Source organism: Emys orbicularis, chromosome 3 (assembly GCF_028017835.1).
Source record: "Emys orbicularis isolate rEmyOrb1 chromosome 3, rEmyOrb1.hap1, whole genome shotgun sequence".
In the NCBI taxonomy this organism is placed as follows: domain Eukaryota; kingdom Metazoa; phylum Chordata; order Testudines; family Emydidae; genus Emys; species Emys orbicularis.
Window position 1 is genome coordinate 186079275 of NC_088685.1, and position 14452 is coordinate 186093726.

General features: G+C 39.6%; 1 protein-coding gene across 24 annotated transcripts in view; it reads left to right on the plus strand.

Annotated features, from left to right (window-relative positions):
• Positions 1–14452, plus strand: part of NRXN1 (neurexin 1) — a 1214702-nt gene that overhangs the window by 39679 nt on the left and 1160571 nt on the right. For 4 of the 24 annotated variants that reach the window (XM_065401747.1, XM_065401749.1, XM_065401763.1 and 1 more), the window contains exon 2: positions 14260–14266. The exons of the other annotated variants lie outside the window; for them this stretch is intronic. In XM_065401747.1, the coding sequence (XP_065257819.1) occupies positions 14260–14266 (7 nt within the window). The remainder of the gene's footprint in view (positions 1–14259; positions 14267–14452) is intronic. 24 annotated transcript variants of the gene reach the window in all.

Below are 14452 nucleotides of genomic sequence, written 5' to 3' on the forward strand. Positions count from 1 at the left end.
TATGCCTTTTGCAGTGCCAATTATTTGGAGAGAGCCAACAGATCATACTAGCAATTGTTACTTCTGCATGGTGCCTCCAGTTGGGAAAGGTGTGTCAAAGAAGAAAAAGTGGACTGTGCATTATCCAAACATTCTATCAGCTATACGCCCAGTACCCCATGGAGAAGGACTGCCGGTTCCTGATGCACCAGAATCATTCTCACTTGAGTCAGACGAGGAAGAGGAAGAGGATGAAACTTCTGGTCCTGAACCATCAACGTCACAGGACCCACATTTTCTCCCATCCTCCTCCTCTGAACCACACCTCATAACACAAGGTGAACTGAATGACCTTTTCAGGGATTTGGAACTACCCAAGAGTAAGGCAGAGCTGTTGGGCTCCAGACTACAGCAGTGGAATCTCCTGGCAGGTGATGTTAGGGTTTCCATGTTCCGTGACCGTCAAAAGGATCTTGTCCCAGTCTTCTTCATGGAAGGTGATCTTGTAGCCTGCAAAAACATCCATGGTGTGATGGCAGCCCTCAACATCGTTCACGATCCAGATGAGTGGAGACTGTTCATTGATTCATCGAAGACGAGTCTTAAAGCTGTTTTACTGCATAATGGCAATGTTTTGCCATCAATTCCAGTTGGTCATGCAGTCCATATGAAGGAAACCTATGACAACATGAAACAACTTTTGAGGTGCATAAACTATGACCAACATCAGTGACAGCTTTGTGGCGATTTGAAGGTTGTTGCTCTCTTGCTTGGTCTGCAGACTGGATACACAAAGTACTGCTGTTTTCTCTGTGAATGGGATAGTCGTGCAAGACATTCCCACTACATCAAGAAAGATTGGCCACTCCAACAGTCATTGGAGCCTGGGAGGAAAAGTGTTCAGCATCCACCACTTGTTGAATCAAGGAAGATTTTGTTACCACCCTTACACATCAAGCTGGGTCTGATGAAGAACTTTGTCAAGGCCATTGACAAAACACAAGCAGCTTTCAAGTACCTCCGTGGAAAATTTCCAAGGTTAAGTGAAGCTAAGATAAAGGAAGGTGTCTTTGTTGGTCCTCAGATTCGTGAACTTCTTCGAGATCATGCATTTGACCATGCACTGCGTGGCAAGGAAAAGATGGCATGGAAAGCCTTCCAGTTAGTGGCAATAAATTTTCTCGGAAACAACAAGGCAGACAACTACAGGTTGTTGGTGGAAAACCTCCTCAAGGCATACAAAAGCCTTGGTTGCAACATGTCACTAAAGATACATTTTTTGCACTCTCATCTAGATTTTTTTCCACCGAACTGCGGAGCAGTGAGCGACGAGCACGGCGAGCGATTTCACCAGGACATTGCAACAATGGAGAAACGCTATCAGGGCAAATGGAGCCCATCAATGCTTGCAGACTATTGCTGGACAGTGACAAGAGATGCTCCATTTAATGAATACAAGAGACAAGCCAAGAAGCGCCGAGTAGACACTGAATAGGACTAAACTATGTACATAATAGTTTTTTGCCTTTTGTTTCATAATAAATTTTATTTATATAACCCTTTTGCTGAACATAAACAGGACAGGTGAAATATTATCATGTAAAGCAACCATAAACACATGAAAAGACCTAGGTTTACAATTTATGATTAAAACTCTACTATCTACACAATATACATAGACCTAAAATGTAAAAACTTAAATATCTTAGAAACAGTAGCCAATCAGTTGTTTTAATTGTCATATTTGAATTCAGCACATCAAAATACATAATAAATAGCACATTTTATCTCTGAAGCAGACGACTTCTCAAAAATTGTAGACCAATGTTTTCAAAGGAACTTTCAGCCACACCCCATTGACTTAAATTAGCACTTCTGACAATCCATCCCTATGTTGCTCAAATTGGGCATCCAAAAACTGAGGGACATAATATTAGTATTTTGAAAATTTGGGGTAATGCCATCAATAAGTAATTTTGCTACCAGGAGTGTTAGAGAGAACTTGCTCAGAAGGGGCAACTATAATGGAATGCTAAACTGTATTATAGTTTTCAGCCACTAGGTGGCAATGTGTGTAAAAATCCTTATTTGGGCTAACTGCAGCCATACCTGGCAGAGCATTAAAAGATCTTATGAGGAACACATCCGGTGTGTACCTCGCTAAGAAGGAAGCTCTGTAGCCAGTCCATATTTGGTACAGGAACATAGAATCATAGAATCATAGAATAATAGAAGATATGGGTTGGAAGAGACCTCAGGAGGTCATCTAGTCCAACCCCCTGCTCAAAGCAGGACCAACACCAACTAAATAATCCCAGCCAGGGCTTTGTCAAACCAGGCCTTAAAAACCTCTAAGGATGGAGATTCCACCACCTTCCTAGGTAACCCATTGCAGTGCTTCACCATCCTCCTAGTGAAATAGTGTTTCCTAATATCCAACCTAGACCTCCCCCACTGCAACTTGAGACCATTGCTTCTTGTTCTGTCACCTGCCACCACTGAGAACAGCCAAGCTCCATCCTATTTGGAACCCCCTCTTCAGGTAGTTGAAGACTGCTATCAAATCCCCCCTCACTCTTCTCTTCTGCCGACTAAACGAGTCCAGTTCCCTCAGCCTCTCCTCGTAAGTCATGTGCCCCAGCCCCCTGATCATTTTCATTGCCCTCCGCTGGACTCTCTCCAATTTGTCCACATCCTTTCTGTAGTGGGGGGCTCAAAACATGACACAGTGTGAGAAGTAAACTAGTCCCACAGGAGAACAGAAACAGAAGGAACAAAGCATCAAAGTTTACGAACAGAAGGAACAGCAACAAAGGTTGAAGAATCTCATCAACATGCCACCCTTCAGTCCCCCAGGGAATTTCATCTTTGACAGATCTTCACAGTGGACGGACTGGAAACAGTACTTTGCAAGTTTTCACACTGAAAACAAGCTCCACAAGGAAACTAGAGATATACAAGTCTCTTCTTTAATGTATGCTATGTGGAAACAGGCAGCGTGTACGTTTAAATTCTTTGACTTTACTGAAGACAATCACAAAGATGACTATGAAAGGGGTTTGGCTATGTTTGATGCATATTTTATACCTCAGAGAAATGTGATTTACGAAAGAGCATCGTTTCATCAGAGAAATCCTAAACCTCATGCATGAAGGACCTCAGAGATTAACTAAATGGGCCAACTGGTCAGTGTGATGGTCAGGCATTCTCAAGGACATAAAGAATAATGTATCTGCACAACACACCACAACCAGGCCAACACAACACAAATAACCTGTAATAACAGTACTTGTACCAGACAGACATTGGAAGAGATTAGCTAAACATTTATATTAATTCAGAGGACATCATTACCTGGTCACGGTGGGCTATTTTTCCAGATATACAGAAACAGTGTACCTGAAAGACATATGTTGCAGTGTATTCCACAACAACTAATGACGGACAATTGACCACAATTCACTGCAGCAGAATTTAAGTCATTCTGAATGAAATATGATTTTGATCATATTACTAGCAGCCCATGTTACCCACATGCAAATGGAGAGACTGAGAGAGCTGTACAGAGAGCCAAAAAATCCTACAGAAGGACGATCCATTCCAAGCTCTTGTACCTTGAGCTACAGATCAACATCAATCATGACTACTGGATATAATCCAGTGAAACTCCTAATGGGAAGGTAACTCAGAACTACTGTTCCAACTGTGGAAAAGAACCTATCTCCAAAGTAGCCAGACATGAAAAGAGTAGACAAAGCAGATAAAAAAGCTAAAAGTGCTTATGAACTTTTACAGTAGACGTCATTCAGTTAGAGAGCTACCAGGTCTAGAATCTGGGGACCTGTTTGTGTCAGACTGGATGGAGAAAAACGATGGACAACTCCAGCTGTTGTAAAGAAAAAGAATTCAGCAGGCAGATCATATGTGAATGAGACTGACAGAGGAATGTTCAACAGAAACCGTTGACATCTACAGTTTATGCCTCAGAAAACAATCAACAGAGCAAACTCTACAGGTGGATTGTTTCCATTCAGAAACAATTAATAGACTTATGCGTACTGAACTTCAAAGATAGTAGGAATATAGAACTTAAAGGGGAAGATGTAATGGAATGCTAAACTGCATTATACTGTTCAGCCTCTAGTTGGCACTCAGTCACACCTGGCAGAGCATTAAAGGAACTTATGATGAACATAGCTGCTGTGTACCATGCTATGAAGGAAGCTCTGTACCCAGTGCACATCTGGTGTAGGAACATGACAGAAACTATTACATCTGAAGCAACAGTGGTAGCTACATCCCACCCCAACGTTCCCAGAGCATCCAACTTGGATAATAGCTTTCCAGCATCCATCAAAATAATGAATAAGATACAATGGTGGGAGATCAGGGGCTAGCACTTTTATAAAGGGGTTCACTTATAGGGAAATAGGTGCAATATGAAGCATCTGCAAGCAAAAAAAAAAGGAAAGAGAAATGTTCTTTATGAAAATTAACCTTGTCAAATGCATCCAGAAAGAAAGAGAGAAGAACTGCACTATAGGTATGAAAATTCCCTCTACCTCTTCATGTGCATCTATATATGTTTATCTTCTTTAGATATAGCTGCATATTTCATAGAAAGGAAAGGAAGAAAGATGAAGATGCAGCTGAGGACAAAAAGAGAGCAAGAAGGAGAGAGTGAATTAAATAACATGAGGGAAGGAGGAAAAATACAGTACAGGGAAGGATACAGGAAGGGAACCATATGAATGGAGAGTGAAAGCGTGAAAGTGGGAACTGAAAATGATGGAAGAAAAGATATGCACAGGTATGCAACAGGAGGGGGAAAAAAAGGAATGAAGGAAGGAAAAATTAAAGGAAAAGCAAGGAAAACATAAAGGAAGAATGAATAATTTAAATTAAAAATAATGGTCCAGATCATCAGCTGTTGAAAATAAGTGCAGCTCCATTGACTTCAACTATTACTATATTCAACTTCAGCTACATTGATTTACACCAGCTGAGGATCTGACCCTCCCTATAATGGGAACATAGAGGGTCAAATAACCAAATAGTATGTACCTATTGTTGAAACATTTTGTCATTCAAATGTGTTTTCTTCGCTATTGTTCTCTCTTATTTCCTTTTCCTTGGTTACCTAGTGGCCCAGTCTACACCTAGGATTAATTAGTTGGCTGCTTTTGAGCATACTTTCGGGAAAAAATCAATGGATACAGCCTCATGTGTCTCACTGAAATACCAGTATTCTTCAAATAATGGGACCCTATTCCCAGCAATGCAGTGACTGACTGGCTGGGGTTAATGGTCCTCGGAACAACTCCTCCTAGTAGGTCATTAATCTCCACTCACTGCTCTGTTCCTTAATCATTATTGCTTAATTTTAGTAACCTCTTCCATCTAAACAAGCTGCATATGACTTGAAATAACAATGTACAAGGGGTTCACTTGTAGGGAAATAGGTGCAATCTGAAGCATCTGTAAGCATCCAGCCACAGTCATTTTCTCTGAGCTTTTGAGCTGCTCTGTACACAGATTCTGTTCAAGTAGAACAAGAGACAGGAAATACAGATCTGTTCAAATAACATGGGATATGGCAGCAAAATATCCTTTTGCAAAATACTAAAATCTATATTATTAAATTCATAAGACCAATATCTTCACCTCTCAGTGGTGCTACCACACTGATTTCAATTATCTGAGTGAATAATTTGGTCTCTAAAATTTAATGTTTAAGAAGTTACCAGTCCATAATAGTGCTATAGACTTCATTAACTAACATGGATTCCAAACTTTCATCCAACCACTGCCTGTCAATATAGTGGGCATTCTAAAGGCAACAGGGTGGAGGGATAGCTCAGTAGTTTGAGCATTGGCCTGGTAAACCCAGGGCTGTGAGTTCAATTCTTGAGGGGGCCATTTAGGGATCTCAGGCAGAAATCTGTCTGGGGACTTGGTCCTGCTTTGAGCAGGGGATTGAACTAGATGACCTTCTGAGTTCCCTTCCAACCCTGATATTCTATGATTCAAAAGAAGAAAGGATGTCTTCATTTCACTGCTATTCTAAACAGTAAACCAAATGCAGCCTGGAGGAAAGACATGCAACTCCCATTAAAATCTATGGGCCAAATGCAACAGTGACTTAAGAAGTGGTAAAAGTTAATTATTATGTGGGTGACAAAGTAATGTTCCTTTCACTGATTTGGTGTTCAATATAGCTTGGTTTTCTGTCCTGTGGAAAATTTGGACAGTCTGATTTTTTTTCTCTGAACCTGAACAAAAAGTCAAAATGTTGACATTTTTCATGGAACACAAATTCTGAAAAAGTTCAATTCAGAAACAATTAAATGTGGCTTTGATAATTGTTGAAAGATAATGTAAAATATTAAATGATATATAATACATAAATATAATATATAAAAATGAATATGATAATGGCAATGTCTAAATGAAATTAAAACAAAGTCAAAATTAAATGTTTTTACATTTATTGAAATGAAACCTTATGATACTATCTAAAGAAACTTTTGAACGTGAGAGGAACAAAATGAGAAAGTCAAAATGATTCTGTGCTTTCTGTCTAAAATTTAGTCAAAATCAACATGTTCCTGTGTAACTACAATTTCCAATAGAAAACTGTTCTGTCAAAAAAATTTCAAGCAGCTTTAGTATTCAGTTACTGTGTCAGATCCTGGCCCTAGCTCTGGAGGTGAAAAGCAGTCAGAAAGCTGACAGATCAAGCCCACAAACTGAACACCAAATCAATGAAAGTAACAAACACACAAAATTATACACAGCAAGAAATCCATTGGGTCTGGTTCTCATCACTCGGATACAGGTGGAAATAACTACAAAAGTGCGGGCACTGCAGGCAGCTGCGGATCCGTGGGGTTGCTCCTGACTGACCCTGGTGTAAGCGAGAGGAGAATCAAGCCCTGTTGCTTTCCCACTGTGTATAATTCTGTGTTGTGATGAATATGAAATTAACACCTCTGCTCAGTAGATTCTTTTATTAGTTCATTCAATCCCCTCCTTTTGGCCTATGTGACAGGGCTATAAAGGCAGGGAGGGATTTTTTTAAATAACTTCTCCCAGCATGCATCTCTGTCTAAGCTTTAAGCAGTCAGATGAATCAGCAAGGGAAAGCAAAATTGTTCCTCTGCTTTTATTCAACTGACATATCATGTGGGGGATTCTATAAGCCGTCTCAGTCTATGGATTTTCATAAATGTTTATGCCAAGAATAGAGGCTATATTGTTCTTCATAAAAATAACAAGGTCAGAAACTCTTTTCTTCCAGTCTCAAACCAAGAACTTGTACATTTTTGAGTAAATTTTATTTTTTGGTTAGTCAAACCTCCAATTAGAGGCATCTGGACCCTGTCTTGTCTCATGCTTACTTATTCTGACTTTGGGTCCCCAGTTCTTTGCCCTTTAGTTCCAGTCTTTTTGTTGTGGCTTTCTGTAACTCAACAGAAATGCTTTTATTTCCCTCTTCTTAATAATATCAAACTTTCCTTCAGTTTGTTAGTCATCATGGTGAGATCTTCATATATGTAGCACTGAAAAGGAATTTTTCAACAAGTATTTTTTTCATTAGAAAATGCTGAATCCTCAAAACTTACTTTTCTTGTAGGAAAGTTTCAGTGAATTTCCCCTTTCTTATTCAAAAGTGGACCCAGCTTGGCCTTGATCCCTCACCTCCCTGTGGCAAACAGTGTGTTTAGCTATATAAAATAGTGATAGCAAGACCTCCTCCTATCTTATCTCTGTGCTGTTAATTTCCTCTCTCCCCAGGTAGGATTTTAGTACTGAGTCGCCCCTCCTTGACAGCAGCCTCCATTGCTCTAATTTTGCCAAGTCTACTCTCCTTGAATCTGTTTGCCTGTGTATTTGCCACCACGGTGACTTTAGTGTAGTCCTCCTGATTGTTAATTATTTAGGGTCAAATGTCACCTGTTATACACAGCTTATGGTCAGAAGTAGTGTAGAGCTCCACTTAAGGAGAACACTGTCAGGCACTTTGCCAGTCTCCTGGGGCTTCCAGGTTGCTCCTGGTGATACACTTTTAGAGCGTGAAGTGTATTGCCCTTGGGTGACAGGGCAGCTCTGCTGGCCAGAGAGGAGAAAGTATAGTGGGTCTCTGGCTCTGCCAGCCCCCTGTTCTTTCTCATGTGTTTTCGGGTGAGATACCTGGAGTCTTGGATGAATTAACTTGAGAGTAGTCTGTGTGCTTCCTAGAATGCCGGGGCTGCGACTGGAACCCCTTTATGTAAGCTAAACATTCCTTCCCTGATGGTTCTCCCTCATTTGTGTCTGTATTGTTTGTCAACAATTTTTCCAAGATGATGATAGGACAAAATCAATCTGAGAAATCATTATAGGGATCCGACTGTAGTGCTTTCCAGGGGCACACAGGGTTGTGAGGCACCTCACCACCACCTTTACTTAGCTTGAATGAGCCTTGGCTATGCCTACTGTGGATCAGCTCCCTGTAACCACCAGCCTCTGGCAACACAAGCTCTGCCTTCCAGGCTGTGAGCATTCTGTACAGATTAGCAATAGGCACACACCAACCCCAAAGTCCTTCGGACTTCCTCTGGAGTGCTCAGGCCTGTTCCACTGAACACTGATAGAACTCTTAAATCTGCTAATCCCAAAGGGATAGTATATGACAGCTTGTAAAATTCAACTCAGGATCACCACTTTGTTCAACACACAGCACTATATATAGTGAAAACAAGAATAAGTTTATTGTCAAAGAACAGATTCCAGTAATAGTGAGTCAGAATATTGGAAACAAATAGTTACATATAAAACAAAATTATAACGTGCTTTCTAGAGACTAAATTTAACTAACAAGGCATTCCCCTATATCCTACAAGATAGCTCACCCCAAATTCTTTCCCCAGCATTTTCAACCAGTTTGGTTGGGAGCCCTTCTCATAAAATCAAGCCTGCTGACGGCTTGTTCTCACAGATTAAAGGAATACTTAGGGGTTCATCTGTACCCCAGATATAGTTTCAAAAGTTAGTTGTTTTACCCCTCCACAGGATAACTTCTGCTGTTTTTGTTTTTGTTTTCCTCCAGCCCCTATAATCTATTGATTAGCATTTTGCTCAGATTGTATGGATGTCCATTGTGATGCATACAATACTCAATTTGCATATGATCAGCCGAACTGTGAAAATCATCTCTTTTCCCCTGCCTGTTAGGAATATGTGGATTACTCTTTGATGACCTGTCTTATCTCACAGACATAGAAAGAAAGCATAATTATTAGCGTATATACATATTTTCCATATGTACATCTCACAATAATTATGATGACCAGTGTGATACAGGCTTTCATTAGAGACCTTTCATGATATTCTTTTGATGAATCCAGGTGAATTATACACCCTAATGTACCCCTGTTCTCTCTGTTAGCTGACATCAAGAGGACCTTAGGTCACACTTGTCTCTGTATTCTTCCATTATTATTTGTATGGCAATAGCATCTGAAAGCCTCAATTGTGGTCAGGGCCCCATTATGCTAGAGTTGGGTAGAAAATGCTTTTCCTGTCCTGTGAATTTTTTTTAGATTTTGACATTTTTTCCCATGCCAAATACTTTTTTTGATGAAAAGTAAATTTAGAAATAATGAATGTTGAGTGAGCTGAACTAGGAAAACTCTCTTTGAATGGGTTGGAGAGATTTTTGGAATTAGGTTGGAATTTAAGTTAAGTATCCTCACACTTTCCATAGGTCATCTCGATTATCACTTCAAAGGTTTTTTTTCTCCTGCTGATGATAGCTCATCTCAATTGATTGGCCTCTTACAGTTGGTATGGCTACTTCCACCTTTTCATGTTCTCTGTATGTATAAATATCTTCTTTCTTTGTTTTCCATTCTATGCATCCGATGAAGTGGACTGTAGCTCACGAAAGCTTATGCTCAAATAAATTTGTTAGTCTCTAAGGTGCCACAAGTACTCCTGTTCTTTTTGCGGATACAGACTAACACAGCTGCTACTCTGAAACCTGTTGGAATTTTTGTTTTTGTTTTTCTATATAATATGTACAGTGCTGAAAAGTTATGATAGGTAACGATAAAGCAAAGGAAATATAGTCAGTTACACTGAAAATATAAAATAAGAAGTCAAATAACAAGATAACCAAACTGAATATATACTTTATTGCAACATTTTGATGACACTCTCTGATAAATTATTTCTTTTCCTGTTGTTTTTCCCTTTCCATTTGTTACCTAGCAGCCCAAGCTAGACCTGTAACTTACTACTTGAGAACTACTTAATGCACCTTATATGTATGTGAGGGATGGGTGGAGAGGGGGGAATCACATCATGTTGAGACTGGTTTGTTACTTTGGAGTGCAAACATTCCTCACAAAATGCTTCCACAGTCCACCCCAGCTGCAGTGAGTGACGGGTTGGGGTTAATGGCCCTTTGGCACAACTCCTTCTAGATGATCATTAATCTCCAAGAAATGACCTGTGCCTTAATTACTTAATTACTGCTTAATTAGCAACCTCTTCCATCTAAACATGGCATATGACTTAAAATAACAATGTGCACACCCACAGTCATTTTCTTGAACATTTGAGCCGCATTGTACACAGATTCTATTCAAGTAAAACAAAGGATGGGAAATACAGATTTATTCAAGTAACATGGATCTTGGCAGCAAAACAGCCCTTTTGCAAAATACTGAGATCAACATGGTCAGTCTTCTCTCACAGTGGTGTTACCTTATTGACTTCAATCAGTGAACAATTTGATCCCTAATGTTTAAAATAAGACACCTCCCAACCTGCTTTATGCCACTTCAATATTCAGCTTCCCCTAGTTCTAATTGATTTAATAATCCATATTTTGTTCTATGAGTGACCATAGTTGTATGTACTATAAGCTTGATATATACACATGTACATACACATAGGAGATCCATAGATATCAGTAAGAAATTAATAATGTGGTCTAGTGGCTAGTGCATTGGACTAGGAGTCAGGAAACAGGTTCTATTCTCAGCTTCGGCGCTGACCTGCTGTGTGACCTTGGGGAAGTCACTTCCCCTCTCTGTGCCTCTGTTTCCCCTCCCACCCCCTTTGTCTCCATGTATTGTCTATTTCACTTGTAAGCCTTGCACATTGGAGCCCTTCTCTTGGTTAACAAATTTATTAGAGCATAAGCTTTCGTGGGCTACAGCCCATGAAAGCTTATGCTCTAATAAGCTTATGCCCTAATACATTTGTTAGTCTCTAAGGTGCCACAAGTACTCCTGTTAGGGTGACCAGATGTCCCGATTTTATAGGGACAGTCCCGATTTTTGGATCTTTTTCTTACATAAGCTCCTATTACCCCCCACCCCCTGTCCTGATTTTTCACATTTGCTGTCTGGTCACCCTAACTCCTGTTCTTTTTGCGGATACAGACTAACACGGCTACTACTCTGAAACTTCTCTTGGTTGGATCTCCTAGGTACTGTTGTAACATAAATATTACACAATAAAATATATCTGTAGAGAGAATAGAATATACAAGGCAGGAACTGCTTCTGGGGTCTGAGAGGAAACTTTAGCCTGTATTTTTTTAATTAACTTAAAAATGCTTCCTGTGTTGTATCCAGAAAATATGTATGTTTCTGCTTAATTACTATCATGCAGTGATGGATTTGTCAAATACATCAAATGATATCATTTTGCTTTGTTAAATTAATAAATAGGTTTCAGAGTAGCAGCCGTGTTAGTCTGTATCCGCAAAAATAACAGGAGTACTTGTGGCACCTTAGAGACTAACAAATTATATGCATCCGAAGAAGTGGGTTGTAGCCCACGAAAGCTTATGCTCTAATAAATTTGTTAGTCTCTAAGGTGCCACAAGTACTCCTGTTATTTTTTTAATAAATAGGGTTTGCTATCATGTGCTGCTGTTCCATACCAAATAAGATGAATATTATACAGGTACAGTCTGGTGCCTTAGTTATTTCTTTCTGTAAATAGATCTAAATTACTTTAGGGTAGAAAAATGCTCACTTTAGATCTTCAAAATGGACATGATCCAACCTCTTTTGAAATTGATGGAAATATTCTTATTGCCTCCAATGGGCTCTGGGTCAGGCCCATGAAAAACATTATGGAATAATAAGAGCTAAGGGCAGTATTAGCAAAAAATTAGGCTGCTTGAGTTGAAAGCTGGAGAAACTCCATAAACTTGGATGGTTCAGCATATGTAGAGCTTTAACTGAGTTTCAGCAGCATTTTTCATACATTTCTATGGATCACCAAATGGCAGTCCAGCTGTTCTACTTCTCTCCCTATCGTCATTAAAAGTGTGCCTATCCCTGTCTAGTTACACCCACACCAGCACCCATCTGCTTATGCTGCTAAAGAGCTCTGCTGAACAAAATCAGAGACTCTATTTCCTTCTTGCAGTTACTTTTCAAATATATTATTGTTTTACAACTGCATATTTGATCTGTGAGACATATTTTGCAGCTATGTTAGGATTAGAACAGTGTATATGTGTGTTTAATAAAAGGGAGAGAAAAAAAGAAAAACTAGGAAATTGTAGTTGTAGTCATGATTTGGATAGGCAATGATAAGGCAAAGGAGATATAATCAGTTACATTAAAATATAAATAACAAAAATAAACAATATGAATACATACTTTATTGTAACATTTTGAAGACACTCAGTACTCTCTAAAAAAATAACAGGAGTACTTGTGGCACCTTAGAGACTAACAAATTTATTAGATTTACTGATTTACTGGTGTACTCTGTATGCCCAGTGCTGGCAAGGATTACTTTTATCCATTCAAAAAGAATACATTTTCCATTGTGAGAATTTTTTCTTCTGAGCACAAGTGGAAAGCATCGTTGGCAATACATTGCTCTCACTGCAGTTCTCTCTGCCTTCGTTCATGAAGTCTGCCAGTAGAAACTTTAAATGTCATAAAATGGACTGCTGGCATGAAGCCCATGCTTAGATATGGAGAAACCACCATCTCCAGAGGATAAGAAGCCTGGCTTTTTTGTTTGTTTTGATATTTGGATTTTTTTGTTTTTAAAGCGGGATTTATTTCGTAAGCTGAACCAAATTTCTCACTTATTGAACTCTCCTTCCTTATTTAAAAAAAAAAAAAAAAAAGAACAACAGAAAGGATTTGTTCCCAGGTGTAAAAACATTATTACACATTCTCCATTTTTCCTGTGAATTGCTGCATCCCAATCTGTGTTACTGAATAGAATGGACTCTGTGGAGTGGTGAAGTCTTTTTGGCTAAATAGGTTAGCAGGTTTCAGAGCCACCATCTTCAGGTATTTATGCAGTGAAATTTGGTGGAGAATTTTTCCTGAAGAGAAGCTCAACATTCTGAAATCAGTGGGAAGTAGGTACCTATATACCTTTAGAGAATCTTGGCCTAAGTAATTAATACGCACCACAGGAAAGATTTATATATTAGTTAAACCTTAAACCAAGTAATTTTATTTTCATGCAACAATCCAGGTAGAAAGATATGTTAGTAGCATTTTATTTGAATTAACAAAAACCAATTTTGGAACATGCCTTTGGAAATCTCAAAGTTATATTTCTATCATATTAATGTAGTATTGATTTGCAAAATGCTTAAATGGTGTAGTGGTGAGAGTCCAAGAGATCATTTGGATTATTCTGAGTTTTTCTTTGGCATAGAACAGTATGGATACCAGTTAAAGTAATAAGAAAGACCCATTTGGAAACACTGTTCTGAACTGATTTGTTTTGAGCACCCATAAAACAACCTTTTAGCTGTAGATATTTCCAAGTTTGCAATAACATTGTCACAAGGTGTTTGGGCCCAGTAAATGAAGTAGGGCAAGTCCCTCTGTGTCAAAGCATGTGCTCCCATTTGGCTAGTTAAGAGGGTAAGACAGCACTTGGAGACTATAATGGATCAGGTCATGTTGGCTCTAGAGAAAGAGTTACCCAGTGAGTACAGTGGTCTGGTAAGAGGAAAAGAGTCCTTGTGAGTAAAGCAGAGTGGCCTATTCGGGAAGGGCAAGTGAGAGCTGTTGGAGACCAGGGGATTGGAGAAGTCCTGGAAGGAAGCAGAAGGTGGTTCCTGGGAGAAGGCTGAAGACAGGAAAGCAGCAAGAGGGATTTGCTGGCTAGCTGGTGTCCCCAAGCCAGAGATCCAATGCCAGAGGGCTGAAGGTTAAAGGAGCAGCAGTGGGAGTTGCCTGCTGGCTCTAAGCTAGAGAGCTGGAGCCTAGGATAGAAGAGAGTTGAAGGCAGAGGAGCAGTAGAGGAGTTTACCTGCTGATATCACCAGGGCCAGAGATCTGGACTCAGAGGAACTGTCAGAGGGCCAAGGAGGTGTGAGAGATGCTCCTCTGGTAAGGATGCTCCCTGCAGAGAGGAAAAACTGGGTTCCACTCTAGTTGGAAAGGCTGAGATGGCTGTCTTGGCACAGGGACAGAAGAGGATT